General features: G+C 38.1%; 1 protein-coding gene across 1 annotated transcript in view; it reads right to left on the reverse strand.

Annotated features, from left to right (window-relative positions):
* Window positions 1–21,377, reverse strand: part of PIAS4 (protein inhibitor of activated STAT 4) — a 48,551-nt gene that overhangs the window by 13,962 nt on the left and 13,212 nt on the right. Inside the window, exons 3-9 of the mRNA XM_051971938.1 lie at window positions 14,415–14,499; window positions 11,122–11,163; window positions 10,671–10,761; window positions 10,305–10,433; window positions 10,117–10,222; window positions 2,153–2,226; window positions 1,245–1,405 (exon numbers count right to left, since the gene is read on the reverse strand). Coding sequence (XP_051827898.1) covers window positions 1,245–1,405; window positions 2,153–2,226; window positions 10,117–10,222; window positions 10,305–10,433; window positions 10,671–10,761; window positions 11,122–11,163; window positions 14,415–14,499 — 688 coding nt within the window. The remainder of the gene's footprint in view (window positions 1–1,244; window positions 1,406–2,152; window positions 2,227–10,116; window positions 10,223–10,304; window positions 10,434–10,670; window positions 10,762–11,121; window positions 11,164–14,414; window positions 14,500–21,377) is intronic.

A 21,377-nucleotide genomic window follows, 5' to 3' on the forward strand; every position in this document is an offset into this window, starting at 1 on the left:
AGTGGAAAACTCTACGTGAATAGATGCCCTCCAGGCAGTTTCAAATTAAACAAGTTAAAAAAAAAAAAAAAAAAGTCATTTCCTTGTCAAGCTTCTTCCTTTTCCTAATTTCCCTATTTTTATTGAAAGTACCACCACCCATTTCTCTCTCTCCCCTACCCCCACCACAGACACTTAATCAGCTGCTAAATCTTTATGATTCTATCTCCACATTGTCTGCATCTATACTCTTCTTTCAACTCCCATATGGCTCTGAAGTTCGGAACTTTCCTTTTTGCCTAAATTAATATAATACTCTCCCTCCCCACTTATCTGCACTCTCTCCTCTTATTAATCCTTCACAGAGCTATCAAAAGAATCTTCCTAAAAAGTACACATCTGACTCTGTTATTCCCTGCTCAAGAAGCTACAGGAGCTTCCTATTTGTTGCTTTAAAAGGGTAAAATACAAAATCTTCAGTGTGATATTCAAAGTTATTTATTTCTTAGTGGTCTCCTTTACATATAACTTCAAGTGAAGATGGTTTAGTCGAAGATTTCCCATATACGATTTTCTATCTTCCATCACTTGGCTTTTGAACATGCATGATCATCTATGTCTGGAGTGCACTGTGTTCTTTGCTCATCACAGTTTAAGCAGCCTCTTGTTTCTGTAAAAGTCTGGCTCGAATACTACCTTCTACCCCATCCCTTGTTGATTCCCTCTCGAAATTCTCTCTTCCTCTCTCTCACACATTCTCTCTCCCTTTCTGGGTTCAGGGTTCATTTGTCTGTGTACATGTCATCTCCCACAAATACAGCTTCAGTTCTTTGAGGATGGGGACCCGGTCATTTTTGGTTTTGTATCTCGTACATATTAGGTGCTTAATGAATGTTCCTAAAACTGAATGGAACTATAGTTTATGTTTCTAGACCATAGATCATGTCTTCCCTTGTAATATCACAGAGATGGCTCGATAGAGAATTTTAGAGCTAGAAAAGACCTTAGGGATCAATCATAAATTTAACTTTTATATAATGGAGGAGGAATCTGAGGCCTAAGCTTATGAAGGCCAGCAATGTTGGTCATGTCCAACCTGTGTAGTTATTCTTCAATCATATACTTCTCTGGCCCTTCCTCCCTTAATTCTGAGGGGAGGTATTAGGGGTGTGGCAGGAAGAATAGCAGCGTGGTGCTGGCACATCCTTTTACATTTACGACTAACAAGGGTTGTTACGAAGTAAGGGTGTAAGCTGTAGACTCACCCATCTATGATCAGCTGGTCGTAGGGGGCTGGCTTGTCGCACACAGGACACATCCAAGTAGGTTTCTTCTCATTCATCTGGAGGTAGAATACTGCATCGAAGCACTGCAGGTGGGCACAGGTCTCAGCCCGGCAAGGCATGGAGAGTCGCATTTTTACTAGCTAGAGAGAAGACCAGGAGATGCCCCAAAGGAGGGAGCTGTTAGGGTAGAGCTAACTGGGTCAGCAGTTCCCCTGTTCCAGCACAGAGAAGGTAGAGAGCCTGCAGAATTCCAGCACACCATTTGAGAGGAGAGCCCTCCCTCTTCCCCAATTATTCCAATCCTCTGAACCAGTCTTACACTCAGCTGTCTGAATTTAATCTTTGCTGTCTCTCTAACACATTACATACACAGCTAACATTATTAGCTCTCTGAAAACAGGGTCCAGGTCTTCCTCTGTAATCCCTAGAACAGGGGTCCTCAAACTACAGCCCGCAGACCAGATGCAGCAGCTGAGGACGATTATCCCCCTCACCCAGGGCTATGAAGTTTCTTTATTTAAAGACCCACAAAACAAAGTTTTTGTTTTCACTATAGTCTGGCCCTCCAACAGTCTGAGGGACAATGAACTGGCCCCCTAGTTAAAAAGTTTGAGGACCCCTGCGCCTAGAATGTCTCACACTTGATCCATTCAAATAGGTTAAGTCCAATGATTGAGGATGAGGAGAGTAGGCACTGAGCCTATGAGACAAGTCCAGAAATGGTGCTAGGGATTGACCCGCTTTTCCCAAAAGAAGACAAGCTATAAGTTAAGGAAAGGCCAAGGGCTAAGGGACTGTCCTTTCCTCGTTCCATCCGGGGTAGAAAACTTGGACACCCCCCTCCCCACCCCCAGACAAGAGCAACACAAGGGTTTGCTCTGACTTACCGGACAGATGAGAGATACTCGGACACCTGTAGTAGCAATTTCACTGTCAGGATCAAGACGCAACTTCTCTTTGACTGAAGAGACAAAAGAAGACCCACAAAGGTTGAAAGGGTAGGAACTGACACCCTTTACCCCACTTCTGAAACCAGCGGAGCAGAATGCCATGTCCTGCTACCTTCATGTGTATATGGAAAATGCAAGTTAAGGAGAACTGTGGGCAGTCAGTTTCTCTAGTCTGGGGAAATGTGGGCAAAGGAGAAAGGAGAATTTCTTAATCTTTTCCCACTTGTTTGCATTCCAACAGAGAGCCCTAACTCCTGCCTACCATCTACAGATATAACATAAGTCCCAAGAAAGAAATGTAAACACCTTTGACACGATTCTATCTCAAAATTCAGGACGAGGCTACTAGCCAGCTGTATATATGAGCCTGACCATAAACTGTAAATGAGGGGGGTGGGGAGGGAAAGAGAAAGGAAGGAGGGAGAGAAGGGCTGTTAATAAACAGAAAGGCACAGAATCTGTGCTGCCATTAAATGCTAAGCAGCCTGGGCACAAACCACCTGGTAGGTCAGGTGAGACTCATGCAAGTCTCAGGATAGCTTCTATCAATCTCTCTAGTTGTACTCAACTTTTACAAGACACCCAGGAAAGAGCTTGCCCAGCAGACAGCTTAGATCTGCACAAGAGGTGATCTCCAGGCAGAATTAAGCATAAATGAGAATTTTTAAAACTCTTATTACCAAAAGAACACATGAGAAACCAAACCCAGAGTAAATGACATCACCTAGGAGAGAAAGCAAATGTGCGTTTCCCATAGCTTTGATATCCTACTTTTATGGAAGGTAGGAAGAGAAGGTAGGATATATGGAAAGAAAAACACCTCAGTCATTTAGAAACTATGGAATTGTCAAAATCTAATACTCTACCACCTGGAAACTTAGGATGAAAAGAAAATCATTTTTCAGAAGCACTCTTGTAAACAACACATTGTAGGGTTTGGGCTTTTTAATCCAGTCTGCTATCTGCTTCTGTTTTATAAGAGAGTTCATTCCATTCACATCCACAGTTAAAATGACTAATTCTGTATTTCTTTCCATCTTATTATTAGAAGCACTCTTAAAATACTTTTCTTATCTGTGTGGCAACACGACCTTCAACATATATGTGAAGAAAATTAAAGCAGTTACTGAAGTTAAGCAACAAAAAAGATTTAAAATTATGAAGTATCCAAATACTTCAGGTAAATGGTCTGAATTATATACCTAAACAGAAACCACATACATTAAAAATTTTCCTGAATAAGACTTCAATAGGAAATAAACTCAATAGTCTTTACTCTGTATTCTCTCCTAATGTTGCTTTTAATAATAGCGATTATGTTTATTTCTTCTAATTCTGATCTCTTCACTTTATAACACACTGCAAGTCTTTCCACATTTCATTTCTCTTATCTGTTACTTTTAACAATGCAGTAATATGCCGTTACACTGATAATAATTTGTTCAGCTATTCAAATATTGGACAGATAGAAGGTTTATAATATTTTGCCATTACATAGGAGAGTAGTTATGAATATTTTTGTGGATAGTTCTCCCCACCTCCCTTTCAACAACCTCTTTAGGATATAATAGCAAGATTGTTGGGTGGGAGGTTATGATTAATTTTGTAACTCACTGGGTAATTCCAAATTGGTATGCAATACTTCAAAATTATTTTATTTTGTATTTCTCTGTATAACTTTTCAATTGATTGCTTATAGTTTTTGTTTTCTCTATCAAAAACTATGTTTGTTGGGGGAATAAATCAATTCCTACTTATGAACTCACCAATTTAAATAAATTCTGTATATTTCTGAAGACAATTTAAAAACTGGATTACATTTCATTCATTATTAAGCTTCTACTATGTGCAATTTCATATTATTTCATGTTTTCATGTTAAGGAGATACATAAGCAAGACACTAAATTTCTTAAGGGCAGAAACAATAAGGAAGGGATCCAATTATGCTTCTTATACTTTTATCTCAGAAAAGTCTATTCACTGAGCTTTGGGAACTAATTACTCAGCATTCTCTAAGAACTGAATGACTACTAGCTTTGTCACTGTTTTCTGACATCTCTTAAGGAAAAGGGTGATAGATAATTTGGGAGAAATTCTGTAAAAGGTTTGATTAAGGAGAAAAGACTTTAGTCTCAAAGTGTCTAACTATAGGAGTCAATGGTAAATGATAAAAGAGAGCCAAAGTTTCTGTCAGAGCACAATACTAATTAAATCCTTGTGACTGTCAAAGGACAACCAGACAAAAGCATTAAATAAAAAAAAATTATCATGAGTATTATTTGCATAAGATACAGACACTAAGAACCAATTACCTTTATTTTATAATTCACAGACTTACATGCTAAGTATATTTTAATAATAAATACATCACAATTTCTACAGCCTGGCACTTCAGTACCATGCACAAGAGTTAGAATCCCGAGTTCAAACCTGGTTTTCTCACAAACATAACCTTAAAAGGTCCCCTGAGAGTCTATCCATTGGAGGACAGCTTGGGATCATGACCCTTTCCAATTCCAATATTTCAGTGCTCAATGGCGGCCTCTTTTTGCATAATTTGCAGAAATGATAGCAAGGTCAAAGAGACCTTTGTAAGTTACTGGGCTGGAATGTACCTCAGAGCCTCCATTATGTAGGCTTCTCCCTACATCATCTTACTGGATCTTTACAACCACCAGAGTGAGGTGGGAGGTACAAATATTATTATTCCCAATTTAGAGATATATGGATGAGTGCTGAGCCTAAGGCAGAAATACCTGAGTGCAAATCCTGAAGCATTTGCCAGTTGTATGACCTGAAGCAAATCACTGATCTTCTTAGGATCATGTGTAAAATGGAGATAATAAAAGCCCCTACCTCATAGGGAACATCTGTAAGGGTGTTATATAAGTGCTTGCAAGTTATCTTTCTTCTTATTGTTGTTTCACAGAATCAAGGTCTTCTGACTCCAAGGTCAATGTTCTTTGCATCATACCATCCTGGTAGAGAAGGGGAATGCCATACCATTTTATGCTGTCCCCATGACTAGGAAATTAATTATATAAACATAATTATAAAGGGAAAGCTAAGTTCTAAGACTCCTGAGAGAATATTCTTTATAAAATAGGCCGACAAAAAAAGATGAATCTAAAGTAGAGAGGACTTAGTTAAGAAATGAATGCTGTTTAAAGAGTTACAACATGAAAGGAGGAACATCTGAGAGGGTGGAATGAGGATCAGTAGGAAAAAAATGAATCTACATGTGCCTCTCTAATTATGAGTGGAACACATTAGGCATATCACACAGAGAAGCAAACAAGCATTGTAGCTTTGTTTAAATCCAGAGTTGTTAGCTACCAACGCAAGAGTTGACTATGTGACAAAAACTTTTAGAAAAACTGGAAAACAGTCTGGTAGGAAGTAGGTATAGACTCAACATCTTATGATATTTACCAAGACATGATCAAAATGGATATATAACTTAGGCATAGAAATTATCATTAATTTCAATTAGAAAAGAAAATAAAGAAAAATTTATCTGTCAGATCTCTACTTAGAGGAAGAGTTAACAAAATAAGAGACAGAAAGGATTACAGAAGGTAAAATGATTATTTACATAAAACCTGTAAGTTTTTGCAAAAGCAAAACCAATGTAGCTAAAATTAGAAAAGAAAGAGGTGAATGGGGGTGGGGAAATCTTTTGTATCAAGTTTCTCTGATAAAGGTCTAATTTCTAAGCTATATATGGAACCAAGGGGGGGAGAGGAGGAAATAAGGGAAAGGGAGAGAAAATAAATCTTTATGAAAAAAAATTTTTTTCACTTAAAAAAAATGTCTCTGTACAAAGAATTTTTTTAATAATCAAAGCTGTCCAATAAAGACTGTGTTTGATGGATAATGAGCTACCTGTCTTTGTAACTGTTTACCTGTTAAGGATAGAAGGGATTCCTATACTGGGTAAAGTGAGCGCTATAAAGTTCTTCCTAGTTCAGATTTTTCTCTAAATACTTTATAGACTTCAGCCAGGAGCCCACTTTATTATAGCTAGACCCAGGCTGGATCTCTGAGAAAACTATTCTTCCCTCCGCGTTCCTTGGATACTTGTGTCCTTATCTATTTTAACAGTGTCTCTACTCCCCTGGCAAAACCTGTTCTTAGGAAGGACTTTGATATAAACTTATACTGAGATTTAAGTCAAGTCTTGTTATGTACCCTCAAATATTTGCATTTTCAGGATATTTCTGTGGGATGAAAGGTTCTCTGGAAATAAAAGAATGGTAAATAATGAGGATATAGATGCATATTTTGGAAGGAATACCCTTTTCTAAGTAACCCTAAACCCACCCAATATAAGATTGTGAATGAAGATAATATACAAAGAGGCTTTACAGTTAGAAATAACTCTAGGGACCATCTAGTCCAATCTCATTTGTAGAGATAAGAAAAATGTGGCCACTATAACTGTCCAGAGAATTCCTGTTATATCAAAGGAAAAAAGCCCCAAAACCCTGATTGCTAATATGGAACAACACTGGAATTTAGGCATAGGAATCTAATTAGGTCTGTGGAAGGAAGTTAGACTGTCAGGCTACAGGTTTAGGGAAAACTATACTGGTCCAGAACCCTAAACTTCTTCAGTCTATTAAGGAACATAGCAGGTGCTGTGAACTATTACAACTTTGTAAGTCAACCTACTAGATAACAGCATACTACAACTTAACATGTAGTCCCGGATTCCCAAGGAGGACCTTCCTAATTCAGACACTCCCAAGATCTAGAGCTGGAACTTTCTCTCACTTTACATGGTTAAGGAAATGGAGGCCCTAAGAGTTAAGATAAAATCAACCAAGTCACAGAGGTAGTAACAGGAGAGATGGTTCAGAGCCCTTATTCCAAAATATAAAACTAAAGCCCTCAGTTCACTTGTCGCTCCAGTTGACGGACACTGCCCATCCCACCTTCTATCCCTAGAACAGCCTAAGAGTTATCTCCTGAATCTCTTGGCCAAAGCTTATAGTCCAGAACCAGCCTGATTTGGGTGGTAGCCAGTTTCCTTTCTTTGATGCTAACAAAGTGGAATGAAGAGAGGTGGGATTTGTCCCATGCAAGAGCTTATGGAGAGAATATGTTAATGCTGGGGAGGATTTTGAAGATTATCTTGTCCCAACTCTTCATGCTGAGGATGAAGGCAGAGAAGCTCAGAGAGATAGCTGGAGGGACTTGTGCAAGGTCCCTCAGTTAGTTAGTGATCGAGCGAGAAACTCCAAGGCTATTATTATTAAGCAGCTCTTAAGTCAGCAATCCTCCCCCTACATATCATGCGGCCTCCTGTTGTTAAAGGAGCCATGGCTTTCACCTTTTCCCAAGCTCTACATCTGCTCAGGCCATCTGCCTGTTGCTTGGGGCCAGGAAAATGAAGATATGTCTTCCCCCCACTCCCAGACCTTTTTTTAATGTGACATTAATTGTAAAAGCCCCACCAAACCTGTGGCTAATATACAGATTAATCTCCCTCAGGATAAAAAACCCACAATGCTTGAGTCACCACAACAAGGGCTTGTGGGAACAGGTCTTGAGATTGTAGCAGGAGAAAGAAATGGTCAATACTCAAGGAAGGGGAAAGGAAAAGAGAGAAATGTGAGCACCTGAAATCTGAATCATTAGGAGGCTGGGCTGACAACTTACTTTTAGATATGGTGTTCTAAATGAATGTAGTTTAGGTCAGGAGGAAACTTTTTAGTGGAGATTATGAAATTTCCATTCTAGGAATATACAAGGATAGTATTGAGTTTTGATAGCTTTGGCATTGGCCTACCTTCCAATATGATCCCATGGACAAAGGCGTGCTAACTTGAATTTGTGCTGCAGCAGCTCAGATTTATTTAGAAATGGAAAGGATTTTCTACCAGGAGTAAAGAGACCTAGTTCTCCTAGTCTTGGTCCATCACAACTTTTGTGTGCCTAGATGATTTAATACCTTTTTCTTTATTAAAGAAAAAAAACAAAACATTAACTACCAATATGTAAGGTCCTGGGCCAGGTACTTGGTATACAAAGATAAGAGATACAGACCCTGCACTCAGGGAGGTCTCTTAGTTTCTGTATATGTAAAAAAACAAAAAGCCACAAGGGGTCCTAGAGGAGAAGTGCTGGCCTTGCCATCAGGAGGCCTTTACTTTAAATCTGGCTCACACACTTGCTACTTGTATGACCTCTGGCAATTTACTTCACCTCAATTTCTTCAGTTATAGAAGAATGGAGTTGATTAAATAACTTCTAACTTCCCTTCAAGCTTTAAAATCTTTTGATGCATGATTTTGTTTCAATTGGGTGAACTAAATTGCTGAGGCCAGTTCTAAGTTTCTATTTCAAGTTCTAATTTTACTTTTGTGGTAAGTTTCCAGCAAGTTCTGAAAAATGGCAGCTTTCTTGGAAGCAACTCTCATTTGGATATACACAGTCTGACATGTTTGTTTACCATGGGCCATATTACTTTGTAGACATAATTTTAGGAACATTATTGCAAAATTTTAAATGTTATGGCTAATTTAGTACAAACTCTATTTCAATGAAGAAATTGAGATGTAGCAGAAGAACTTGTCCAAAGTCCCCCAGCTGGTTAGTATCACAGTGACTAAGATTTCTACCTGTGGGGTACCTTCTTTCTAAGGAGCTTGGACTTTTTCACAAATTGAGTCAATCTTCCATAATTGGGAAATAACATGGAAGGAAAGGAGAGTTATATAAAATGTTAGCAAAGAGATAGAAGTTTTATTACTTTGTGGTACATATATTAAATGATACGGATGCCAGGAGAGGCCCTTAGGGTTTGCTTTAGTGAAAAATGAAAAAACTTTATTTTCCTCTTTAGAAAAGATTTGTTGTTTAGTCGTTTTTCAGTCAGACATGACTGACCCTTCATGACCATATTTGGGATTGTCCTGGCAAAGATACTTGGGGGATCTGCCATTTCCTTCTCTAGCTCATTTCATAGAAGAGGAAACTGAGGCAAACAGGATGAAGTGATTTGCTCAGGGTCATTCAATTAGTATCTAAGGTCAGATGTGAATTCAAAAAGATGTGTCTTCTAGACGCCAAGCCTAGCACTCCACCCATTGTCCCCTCCTAGCTGTGCCTTAGGAAAGATAGTCCTTATGAAATTTTATTTACAATGTCCTCAAAAAAATTTGTGTCTTATCTCCCTTATTGCACAAAATAAAACTTCAATTTCATCCTGTACAAATGATCACCACCTCATAGTCTCAATATGATTAAAAAAAAAAAAAAAGCTCAGAAGTCATCTAAGGCTCCCAGAATTCAGAATTCCAGTAACAAATTTTCAGTCTCCTTATAATAGTTCTTCTACTTGGACAATTAAAGGGATTTCCAAAGAAATCCCTATGAGAACTGAAGGTGAGAATTATTCCTTTAATTTTAAAATCACCAAATGCAGGGTCCTTCATTTTGTTCATATACTCAAAAAGGAATTCCAATCAGAGGTTAGCAAGTGATCCATGTTACTACTTGGTCCATTCCATCAATAAAAGATTCACAAGAAGAAATGTTTGTTTCTGAATAATGGAAAAAGGGATTGTAAAAAAGGAGGTAAGGACTTTAGAGATTAAATAGTCCAACCCCCTTCTTCTACAAATCAGAAAACTGACACCCAAATCGGTGAAAGATCCACCCAACACCTCCAGAATCAGGCTTAGAATTGAGGTTTCCTGACTTCAAGTGCAGCTGCTTCTGCTCTGTGTCACAGGCACAATTTTACCAACAACATCACTGACTCCGAAGGTATCCCAAAGCTCCCAAGGCAGGAGACCAAATGCCAGTGCAGGGAGCCATGTAATGATGCATGTACCATCAGACTTCTCATTCATTTCCCAGTTTCCTGTCAGGAATAAGTCCAACTACTCACCAAGTGCTTTGCAGAGCTCTGGATGTTTAATTCCAATAGTTTTCAACCTCTGCAGCAGTTCTGATGAGGTCAGTTGCCGTACTAAGTATAAACCCACTGAGTAGCTCTGGAAAGAGAGACAAGAAGTTGACAAATAGAATAAGAGAGTCTTAGGCAAGCCAACCTTGTCCCTGGGTCCTATTACTCACCTTTCCATAATTCCCCCAGGTGACAGTGATTCGGTTTGTTGCTGAAGATAGGTACATGAGGTGTGTGAGATTAATGGGACGACAAGGCCGTTTTGGCTCCACTCCAGGTTTATTTGATGGATAGTAGCCCTGAAATAACAATTTTTTCTTTATTTTCCCCAGGAGAAGGAAGGGAATGTCAATTTTTTTTAAAAATTCAAACTATCACCCAGTTGGGAATATTTTATGAATTTTAAATATTAGATCTACTGCAATCCTCCCTCTCTCTTCAAGCCCATCTCTATTAATGATCTTTTCCAGCAGGAAGCCTCACTCCTTACAAATGCCCAACTAACAGAGTGATACTAAGAGGCTAGTATGACTTACCGGGACTGAGCAATAGCTGTGGTTGACTTTCACGGCAATGTTAGGAGGGTACTGATCCTCCTGGGGACAGCTAGTGTCTGTGTAACAGATTCTGCAACAGAAGGAAGGACTGTGTGATGCTTCACTCCCCCACAGATACCCTCCCACTCTTACTGACACTCCAGTTCCGTTTTGAGATCAGAATCCAAAACATACTACTCCCCCTCCCCACTTCCCAAGGCCTTCATCTACCTCTGAAATCCAGGCTTAGGCAAACCCAGCTATTCTGAGCTGAGTCAGTACTGTATTGTTAGGAGGCGAAATGCAGACATACTGCAGATAGCAGACAGATTTTTCTTCTACACTGTTTTAGCACAAAAGCTAGGGTCATTGCAAAGTTCTTTTTGGATTTCCCCAAGAGTCTCTTTTTGTATGTCTTTTGGACTTCAACAGATCCACTTAACTCACTTACCTTAGTACCACTTGAACTGATTTTACTCCAGGCTGCAACTCCCTGCCAAAGTAAATTCAATGAAAAACAAAGAAACTAATAAGATAAAGAATATTCTAGGATGTCAATACTATATCCAACAATAACAAAATTCTTTTTCTTTTATTTTGTAATCTAGGTAGTAGCCTTCTTCCACAGGGATGCAAAATTTTTAGCCAAACTAAAAAACTCTTATAATATCATAATGCCAGAACCCATCCATGAAGCAGATGTAAACAGTTATAAATAAACCCACATATGGAGTTGCTAGGGAGGAGCATTCTTCTCTGGCCTCGCTGGGTCTGAAAACACCAGTAGAACCACAGAAGAACAGCATGGTGCCTTTTCCAACTAACCTGTCATGGCCATTTTAAAAATAAAGAAACTGAAGCACAAACTGGTAAAGCAATGTGCCAGCAGACAATGGCACAATGGTAGTTTTATACTCGAAGCTCTCTTCTGCCTAATTGCTCCTCTAGGGCAAGGGCTCCAAAGAGTAACAGCATCTACTTTTCCATTCCCAAAATATGACAGGGAACTGCCTATAAGGAGGAAACTCAGGATCGGCAGCCCATCCTTCATTCAATGGTCAAATGTGCAGAACTCTTTTAGTGAGTGGCTTTCACACAGACCTTCCTATGTATTATAACCAGATCTATCCTACCCAATCCCCAAGTATTTAAGTAACATCTGCTGAATGCCAGTTCTTGGGCTACAAATACAAAATAAAACAGCCTCTGCCTTCAAGGAGTTTACAATCTAATGGGGAGAAACAAACACACAAAAAGGGAAAACCTGTACAAAGTATTTTTTGAGAGTGAGGTGGGGAAGAACAGGTCTAACAAGGATAGTTTATTTACACAAGAGTTCTAAGGGAGCCCAGTGAAAGGATATAGAAGAGTAAGGCAGGGACACCGAAGAGATAGATCTGACATGGATGGGTGTGAGAGAAGAGACACTAGTAGTCACAAAAGCAAGCTTCGGCTTAGAATGCCCATGGCTTTGAATCACAGGGATTCTGAGTATGGCCAAAGAGCAATAGATTGTCATGTCCTTACATAACAACAATAGAAACTTGGATTTGATTATCAATCCCTGGAAAGAAATAAAAAGGTGAGACCAGTCAGCCTCAAAGATTAGAAGCTGGGGAACCTAGGTCTAGAGAAATCCAAATTCCATATTTTCCTTTCCTTGATTTTGTAGCCCCTGATCACTGGGTGTGCCTTAATTTAAAACGCACTATGTATCTGGCCAATTTGTTTTTCTGCTTTCTTCTTGGCAGTATTTCCAACTTTATGAGAAAAATTCTCAAAAACACTCAAGGTACAGCATTCTGAGAAGACATGGGTTATCTGGTCAGGTACAGCTCAGTCTTGAGGGGCCTTCCAACTCTAAAATGCTGTAAGCCTCCCCTAAACAGTTAAGCATATGACCAGGGGAAAACTACATGGTAAGGCAAACAACTAGACAACTAAGACAAATACTTTTATCGGTTACATAATGTCCTCTCCTCCTTCTTTAAAATGGTATTTGATTAGAGTGCTTTTAAAATCTTTTCTAGTTCTAATATTCTAATCTGGGTCTTCCTGCAGTCACTTTTTGGCCATTTCAATCTTTGCTGTTTTTTGGTCTTTTTTTTAATGTAGTACCAGAGGTAGGAACAGAGAAAAAAATTAAGCCAGGCTCATTGTAAAATAAGTAGCTTTTAGAATGGCTTGATGAGGAAAAAATTTGGATTCAGTAAAGAAACCAGCTAAATCAGTCCCCAAAAGATATCCTGGCCAACATAAGGCAAACACTGCAAGCAGGATGATCTAAATCTGGCTCCAGTTCCTATCACATAGGACATAGTGGCCAGAGCACTGCTCTGATACAGATAATACCATGTCTCTCAGGGAAGGCAGCCAGAGCATTTGTGGAAGTCTAGGAGAAAAACTTACATAACAACAATGTAGGTGCTGGTACCCAAGGAAAAAAAAAGTATACAAAAGCAGCTATTTTAGCTTTTCTTCTAAAGTATCACTGCTCTAAAAATCAGAGTCTAGAGTCCAGGCCATGTTTTAGTGAAGACAAAGCATGCAAAAGGGTGATAGTTATTAGAATGTACTGTGAGGAGAGTGTTCCTCTGGGTGTTGGGGAAAATGGTTTGTACTTCTATTTTTGGTATATTTTCTCAGTAAATATACCTTTGCTTTAAAAAAAAAAAAAAAGAAGCAGCACTGAGGTTTAGGCTTAAAATTCAGTTCAAAAGTATTGAGGCTTTCTGATACCAAATTTTCCTGGGAAGGGGCCTTAAGATCGTTCTGGGCTTTACAGTCATGAAAACATAAAGCTCTCTTGGCCCTCAGATAGACTCAAGCCCTTTAGTCATTAGATCACAAGAGGAATCAAGTTGTAGTGGAAAGACTGTGGGATTTTTAATCAGAAAACCTAGATAAAAATCCCAGCTCTGCTATGGCACCAATAGGATTTTAACAACGTCCATTCCTCCTCTGTGGACCTGAGTTTACTCTTTTATAGGATAAAGGGATTGAACTAGGTATGCCTAAGATAGCTTTCAGCTTAAACTCTATGATTCTACTAATAACAATTAGTTCTCATATGAAGACCATCCTGAAATAAGCATTTGTAGTCTAAAGGAAGGGATGCTGGATTGTGGCTCTAATGCTTACTAACTTTGTGACTGGGCAAGTAATTTTACTACTGTGAGTTTTTATTTCTTCCCCAATGAGGATGTAGTATTTGTATAACTGACCTTATAGGTGTAAGATGCTTTATAAGGTTAAGGTCACAAAAATGTCGGTTGTTATTCTTAACAGTGCTTTTTAAAAAGTGACCTGCAGGTCAGCAGTACACAGAGTAAAGAGCATTAGGCTTCATTTGAATTCTTGGCTCTGCTACTTACCATCTTGTCAGAAATTGCTCACCTTTTCTGGGCCTCAGTTTCCTTCACTATCATGCTGTATGGAGTAGGGGGATAGATTAGTCTATGTTAATTCTGAGATCCCTTCCACTTTCATAAATCTGTGACTTTTCCCTTTTCCAAAATTAACTTCAGAGCTTTACAGTTATGGAATGGGACAAAGGTACTCTGGGGTCATATTTAATAACATCTGAAGATCACTATCTTATATGCAGGACAGAAGACAACATAGAACAGTCTGTTTTTCTCTAGCTTATTTCTCTTGGTGCTATGGAGTTAAATGGAGTTAAAAGAAATCAGGAAGAGAACCCTAAAGGGGTTACCAGGAAAGCGATGACTAAGGTAAAGGTACCTGGAGTTTCTGATCAGTTCCACTTGTCTCGGCGTCAACGCAAAAATGCATGGGCTCTCCTGCAGCTTCTCACTATTCTGTGGGACTGAAGACAGAGGAAGAGGTTTTATTTTTCAACACCAAGCAGGTTGATAAGCAAGTTTCTGTGTACTAAAACTTTGGAGATCCTGAAAGAGGAAACAGACTAGGAGGTGCCCTAGAGAATTAGATGAAGAATCTCAGGACTATTAGTAAAGAAATCAAGGGGAGGAGAAACCCCAATTTATCTTATGGCAAACCAGATACGTGATGAATACAGTTATTAACCAATGGGCACTCATTCCAAAGCAGAAATCTGGTGTGAGCAAAAAGGAACTGCTTGCCAACTGATTTCCACCCTGGTCAGACTGAAGCTTCAATGCCATCTTCAGATCCGCAAGTCCCATTTTAAGGACCCTGACAAATTGCAGTGCACGCAGAGAAAGGAGATCAGGAGGCAGCCTTGGGACGTTCTCTATAAGGATCAGTGAAAGAAGACAGATGCTGCCCTCAGAGGAGGAACCCCTGCCTACCCCTGCATGGTGCACCTCAGCTGGCCGCTGCTCTGCCTGCCTACCAAAGCAGAACCCCAAAATGGAAGACTCAGATTTCAGATCAACTTAAAGGAAGAACCTTCCTGACAACGAGCGCCAACAACAAAATGGGCTGCCTCTGGAGGCAGAGGTCAAGCAGAGGCTAGATGACGAAACTCTACAGACTGTGATACAGGGGCTGCTTGCTTCAGAGGTCAGACAGTGTGACTACTGACATTGTCTCAACCTCCTCATTTTGCCAATGGACCCACACATGTGAGTAAGGGGTTTTACGCCCTCCAAACTGAGGTTTGGCCTTCAGTCAACTGCAAATTTCTGAACTGTTGAGCCAGGAGGGAGAAGGGGGAAAAAAAAGTCTTGTTCTGTAGCAACTCAAATGTTCTCCTCAAATACCCAGGATTTAAAGCTTGAAGGTATTTTAAGGACCATTTAGTCCAATCCCTTCATTTTACAGATGAGGAAACTGAAGTCAAGAGATATGACTTGTTCACAGTCATACAACCAGTAAGGAGATGGGGAACTCAGGACCTCTGACTTTAAACTTTTTTTTTTTAATTATTCCATGCTCCAGGCAATAAAAAACAGTGGTCTGGAGTTGGAAAGAAGCAAGAGGGATCCTCACAGGCAATCTGTATTCAATAGGATATTAGGCAGTCATCTATATAATGACAATGAGGGTTTTGATTCTTTCAGTCTTCTTTCAACATTGTAATATAGAAGCAATTCTTCTGTGCCAAAACTAGTTCAGTTTCTCCTTGCAGATGTTGGTGTCAGGAAGACATGGAGGAAGAAAGAAAGAAGGTGGCACACATGGGATTAGGACAAATAGTAAAGTAGAAGCCAGAACCAGGCACTGAAAATTGTGATGGGTAAGGACCTTCATTTCCTCCTCTGAAAGTTTCTTGTTTCTTGCTAACAGCTGAGAATAGAAGGGGAGATGTTTGACATTCACCCATCAGTTAGCAATTATTTATGAATTTCACATTTTTAATTTCTACAAGGCTATGAATGCGAGGAAGCAACAAGATGGCTGGCTATTCCCACTCAAAAATCAGAATTACTAAGAATCCCTGAAAGTTTACCCCTTTGGAGCTTATCTAAAGAGTCTAAGCGTGGTCCTAAAGTCTGTAACTCTTCCTTAAAATAAGGCATCAACTTACCAACTTATAATTTACTGGCTTGAATTTCCTGTAAAATATGATGACATAAAATCTATTTACAAGATATCTTAGGAGCAAAGAAATATGAGAGCCAGAAGACTTTTCAGACAGTATGCAGAAGAAGAGATTCTTAACCTTTTTATTATGGACTTTCTGGTAGTTTAGCGAAGTCTACCAATATATTTTTAAAACGGTATTTTCAAATGCATAAAACAAAACAAAGAATTACAAAGGAAACTATATATATAAAAATGGTTATCAATTTTTTTTTTATTTTGATTCATGGATCCCAGGATAAGATCTAAAGCAATTTGATTTTATTATTGATATTATTGACATTATTATGGCAGTGACATTATGATCAATAGAAGAGAAGATATTATGAACAGTCACATAGCAAGTCTGGGGCCGATCTCTGAATCTAAAAAAGAGTTATAAGTTAGGTCTTGTACCTAAACTAGTAACACTTCTACAACATAATGTTGGTGAGAAGTTTCAGAAGCCAGGGTAGTTTGTCTTTTTTTCCCAATAGCTCCTTTTCTCCCTCAATTTCATATAAATACTGTTCCACATTGGAGTCCCAAACATCTTTGAGGAAAGTTATCTGTATGTCTCTAAAGCATTAAGGTCTTTTTTTGTTTTAATTTTCAATAATATTGCATTTTTCCAAATACATGTAGTTTTCAGCATTCATTTTTATAAGACTTTGTGTTCCAAAATTTTCTCTCTGTCCCTTATCTTTCCCCTCTCCAAGAGAGCAAGTAATTGATATAGGTTAAATATGTGCAAATCTTTTAAACATATTTCTATATTTGTCATGCTGTGTAATAAAAATCAGACCAAATGGGAAATAATCATAAGAAAGAAAAAAAAAAAAAGAAAAGGTGTTATAACAGTTTTGGGCAGTTTAAACTTGCTTTCCAGAATGGCTGGATCATTTCACAACTCCACCAACAATGCATTAGTGTTCCAGTTTTCCCACATCCCCTCCAACTTTTATCATCACCTTTTCCTTTTATTCTTAGCCAATCTGAGAGATGTGAAGTGATTTTCTCAGAGTTGTATTAATTTATATTTCTCTAATCAAAAGAGATTTGGAGCATCTTTGTATATGACTATAAATGGCTCTAATTTTTTCATCTGAAAATTATCTGTTCATATCCTTTGACCATATATTAATTGGGAAATGACTTGTATTCTTATAAATTTGATTTGGTTCTCTATATATTTTAGAAAAGAAGTCTTTATCAGAAACATTGGCTGCAAATCCCCCCTCCCCCCCCAAGCTTTCTGCTTTCCCTTTTAATCATTCAAGGGATATTGATAAAGAAATCAAATACGGGGCTTACAGTTAGTTATAATGTCCTTTACCAATATCCCTTAAGTGTACAGGTCATGCTGCTGCCATTTAGTGATCAAATCAATGGAAACTTATATTCTGATAAAATTCATTACCAGAGTGCCGTGTGTGTGTGTGTGTGTGTGTGTGTGTGTATACACACACACACACACACACAAAAGGTATGCAGAAGACAAGAAGTCTAGAATGAATTCTCAATGTTGCAAATACATTAACTTTTAAAAATGTCTGTTTCCCAAAATGTACTTCGCCCCTCCATTTTATTTGTTATATAGGATAGCAAGAAGAGAATATGGATGAGGTAAAAACAAAGGATATCCGTAATTTTTTAAAAAAAGTTTGGCTTCATTTGGAGCTATGTCCCAAAGGGCTATCAAACTGTGCATGCCCTTTAATCAAGCAGTGTTTCTATGTGGTCTATATCCCAAGAAAACCATAAAAAAGGAAAAGGCTCCACATGTGCAAAATGTTTGTAGCAGCCTTTCTTGTAGTGGCAAGGGCCTGGAAAACTTTGAGTGGATACCCATCAGATGAAGAATGGCTGAATAAGTTATGGTATATGAATGTTATGGAATATTACTGTTCTATAGGAAATGATCAGCAGGATGATTTCAGAAAGGCCTGGAGAGATTTACATGAACCGATGCTAACTAAAGTGAGTAGAACCAAGAGAACTTTGTACAAGGCAACAAGATTATGTGAGAATCAATTCTGATGGATGTGGCTCTTTTCAACAATGAGGTGATTCAGGCCAATTCCATAAACCTGTGATGGTGAGAGTTATACACATCCAGAGACAGACAACTATGGGGACTGAGTGTGGAACACAACATGGTATTTTCATCTTTGTTGTTGTTGGCTGGCTTTTTTTCCCTAATTTTTTTCTTTTCGATGTGATTTTTGTATATACATAGTAGAATTACACATGTTTAACATATTGAACTACTTACTGACTAAGGATGGGATGGAAGGAAGGGAGAAAAGTCTGGTGAATGTTGAAAATTATCTTTGCATATATTTTGAAAATAAAAAGCTATTATTTAAAAAACATATATGCTTTTCGGAACCTATTGCAATTGAAGATGAAAGCAAAGACACAAAGGAATACCTTGACTTATCATATAATTGTCAAAAGATGTGGCACAGGCAGTAAGAAGACATTACTCCAGAATGGAATAGTCAGGGAAAGCTAAATGATGGGACATCAGACCTAAAAAGATGATTCAGGCTCAGACTGATCTGGGATTGGAAAGTACTTTGCCCTTCCCTATCCTCCCCCATCCCCCAAAATCTAGCCTAACCCTGAAAGCATTTCTAGCAGGGAGAATAGGGTGAACAAAGACACAGAAGGGAAAAAAATTGTGCGACAGAATAGTGTGAAATAAGCCTGGAAAAGTAGGGTGAAGACTAGAGAAGGCCTTAAAATCAGGTTGAAGAGTTTAGGCTTGAACCATTAGAGTTTTGTACTTCTCCGACTATACTTTTATACATCATATCTTGTATTACCTGGCATCTCTTCTATTATAAATTATTGAGGCCAAGGGCCATCAAGCCATTTTCTATACAATACCTCATCTGATTACAGCAGGTGCTCAATATTTGTTGAATACATGATCTTGAACAGGAGCAATTAAAGGCAACTACAGCTATGTACAAGCCCTACACTTGATTTACCAATACTCCTTGAAGATTTCAAGGCTTCAGGGACATACAAGTATTTTCTTTCCTCAAAGATGTTTGGGACTCTAATCTAGAAGAATATCTATGTGAGGTTGGGGGAAGAGAGGCTGACAACAGATAAAAACAAATAACTTGGTTTTCTGGAATTTCTCACCAATATCATATTGTAGAATGGTTAGTACAAGACCCAACTTCTAGCTCTTTCTTAGACAGATTTGCTGAGTGACTGCTCATACCTCTCAAGTCAGCTGTTATAAAAGCAATTTGTTTTAGATCTTAACAGAATAAATTATTTTAAAAGATGAATGTATCAAACTTCTGTTATCTCCAATTGAGAAGTAACTGATAGCCAAACTATGAGAGCCAAATCCTGAAGAGCTAGAGTACACTGTTTAGCAAGCTTTGATGCCTCAGTCCATAGTGCTAAAAGGAAAAGTATTTGTTTCAGGAAGGCATCTCGTGAAGGAAAAAAGGAAAGGAGGTAGCACATACCAGGTCAGGAGAAATGGTAGGTAGGACTGAGAGTCATAAGAGTCAGAAATCAGTACAAGAATCAAGTGGGAAGAAATGTAAAGTGGAACTATTTCAATTCATCCAAGTTTTTGCATCACATACAAACGTTACTCTCTCCTTCCCCTAATTCTTTCCAGGAGAAAAAAAGTCCAACAAATTTAACTAATGTATTGAAAGTTTTTGGCATTATATACTGTATTCCATACTGCATGAGAGAGATGGCTTTGATGCCAATCTTGGTTGTTAATATTTCAAAGCATTAAATTTCTCTTACTCGATTGTTGTTCTTTGATTTACATTCTTGCAGTCATTGCATAAATTTAAGTCCTGCTAGGTATTTTTAAATTTTCTGATCATTTCTTGCACTACAATAATAATATTGCAGTACCTCAACATACCATAATTTGTTCAGCTATTCCCCAACTTCCCATTTTTTGCTATAATAAAAAAGGATTTAAAGATTTTTGATACAAGCATTTTTTCTTTTTTATCTCTTGGAGAGGAGGGGAACCATGGGCTTTATAGTAGTACTTCTGGGTCAAAGGATATGCACACTTAAATGACTTTTGGGAAATAGTTCCAATGGACTTTACCAAACAATCAATTTTCAGCTTCTTTAACAAGTTATTAACACGCCCATCATTCCAGAGCTCCTCTATATTTGCCAATCAGATTCTGAACATGAGCTAGAACCTCAGTTATTTTAGATTGCATTTCTCAATGATCTGAAGTATTTTTTCATATGATTGTTGATAGCACACTAATATAATATTAGTCAGATACCATAATTGGAAAAAAAAAAAAAAAAGCTACTCCCTATTTTTCCAGGTTTTGGGAAGGTTATTTTTGCTTTTTTGTTGCTACAAAAAGAGCATTATCAATATTTTGGTATATGTAGTGATTCTTTTTGTCATTAATTTTTCTGGGAAATAATGTAGTGAAAACTCTGAGTTAAAGAGCACAGACACTTTAATCATTCGCTTTGCATAATCCCAAATTTTTCCAAAATGATAATTCATAGCTTCACCAACAAAATATTTAGTGTGCCTATCTTTCTATAATCCCTCCGACACTGACAACATTGAGTAATGTTTTTAACTGGACCTCATTATCACCTTAAAATTCAACATAAAAAAGCCAGAATTATTCAGTTTCCTTCCATTTACATTCTAGGATAAGCTACTTAGAAGTAGGAGCAATTAAGTTGAAGTCATAGAGAAAAAGATTGGGGCATTACCTTCTTAAAAAACACATTTATTAAAGCATTTATCTATGGGCAAAACACAGAATTAGGTATCAGGACAAGAAAAATGAAAACAGCAAACAGTCTCTGTTCTTAGGGGGAGTAACAATTAAATAAAAATTCTTGACAACCAAAACTATCTAAAAATGGAACAGGATGCTTCAGAAGTATTAAATTATCCAAACTTGAAAGTCTTTTATGGAAACTAGCTGATTCTTTGTTGAGCATATTGTAGAGGGATTCCTGCTCAGGTACAAGTCAGTCTAGATGCCCTCTAGAATCTTTGCCAACTCAATTTTCCAACCACTAGCACATTTGACCTGAACCCTAATAATTTCCCTTTCTACTATGCTAGATTGCTGCTTATGATTTTTTTTTCTTTTGATACGGTCTCTTAAATTCTGTCTGCTTTGCCACTGCCAAGATCCTTGGCTA

The sequence above is a fragment of the Antechinus flavipes genome, chromosome 1, assembly GCF_016432865.1.
Source record: "Antechinus flavipes isolate AdamAnt ecotype Samford, QLD, Australia chromosome 1, AdamAnt_v2, whole genome shotgun sequence".
Lineage (NCBI taxonomy): Eukaryota > Metazoa > Chordata > Mammalia > Dasyuromorphia > Dasyuridae > Antechinus > Antechinus flavipes.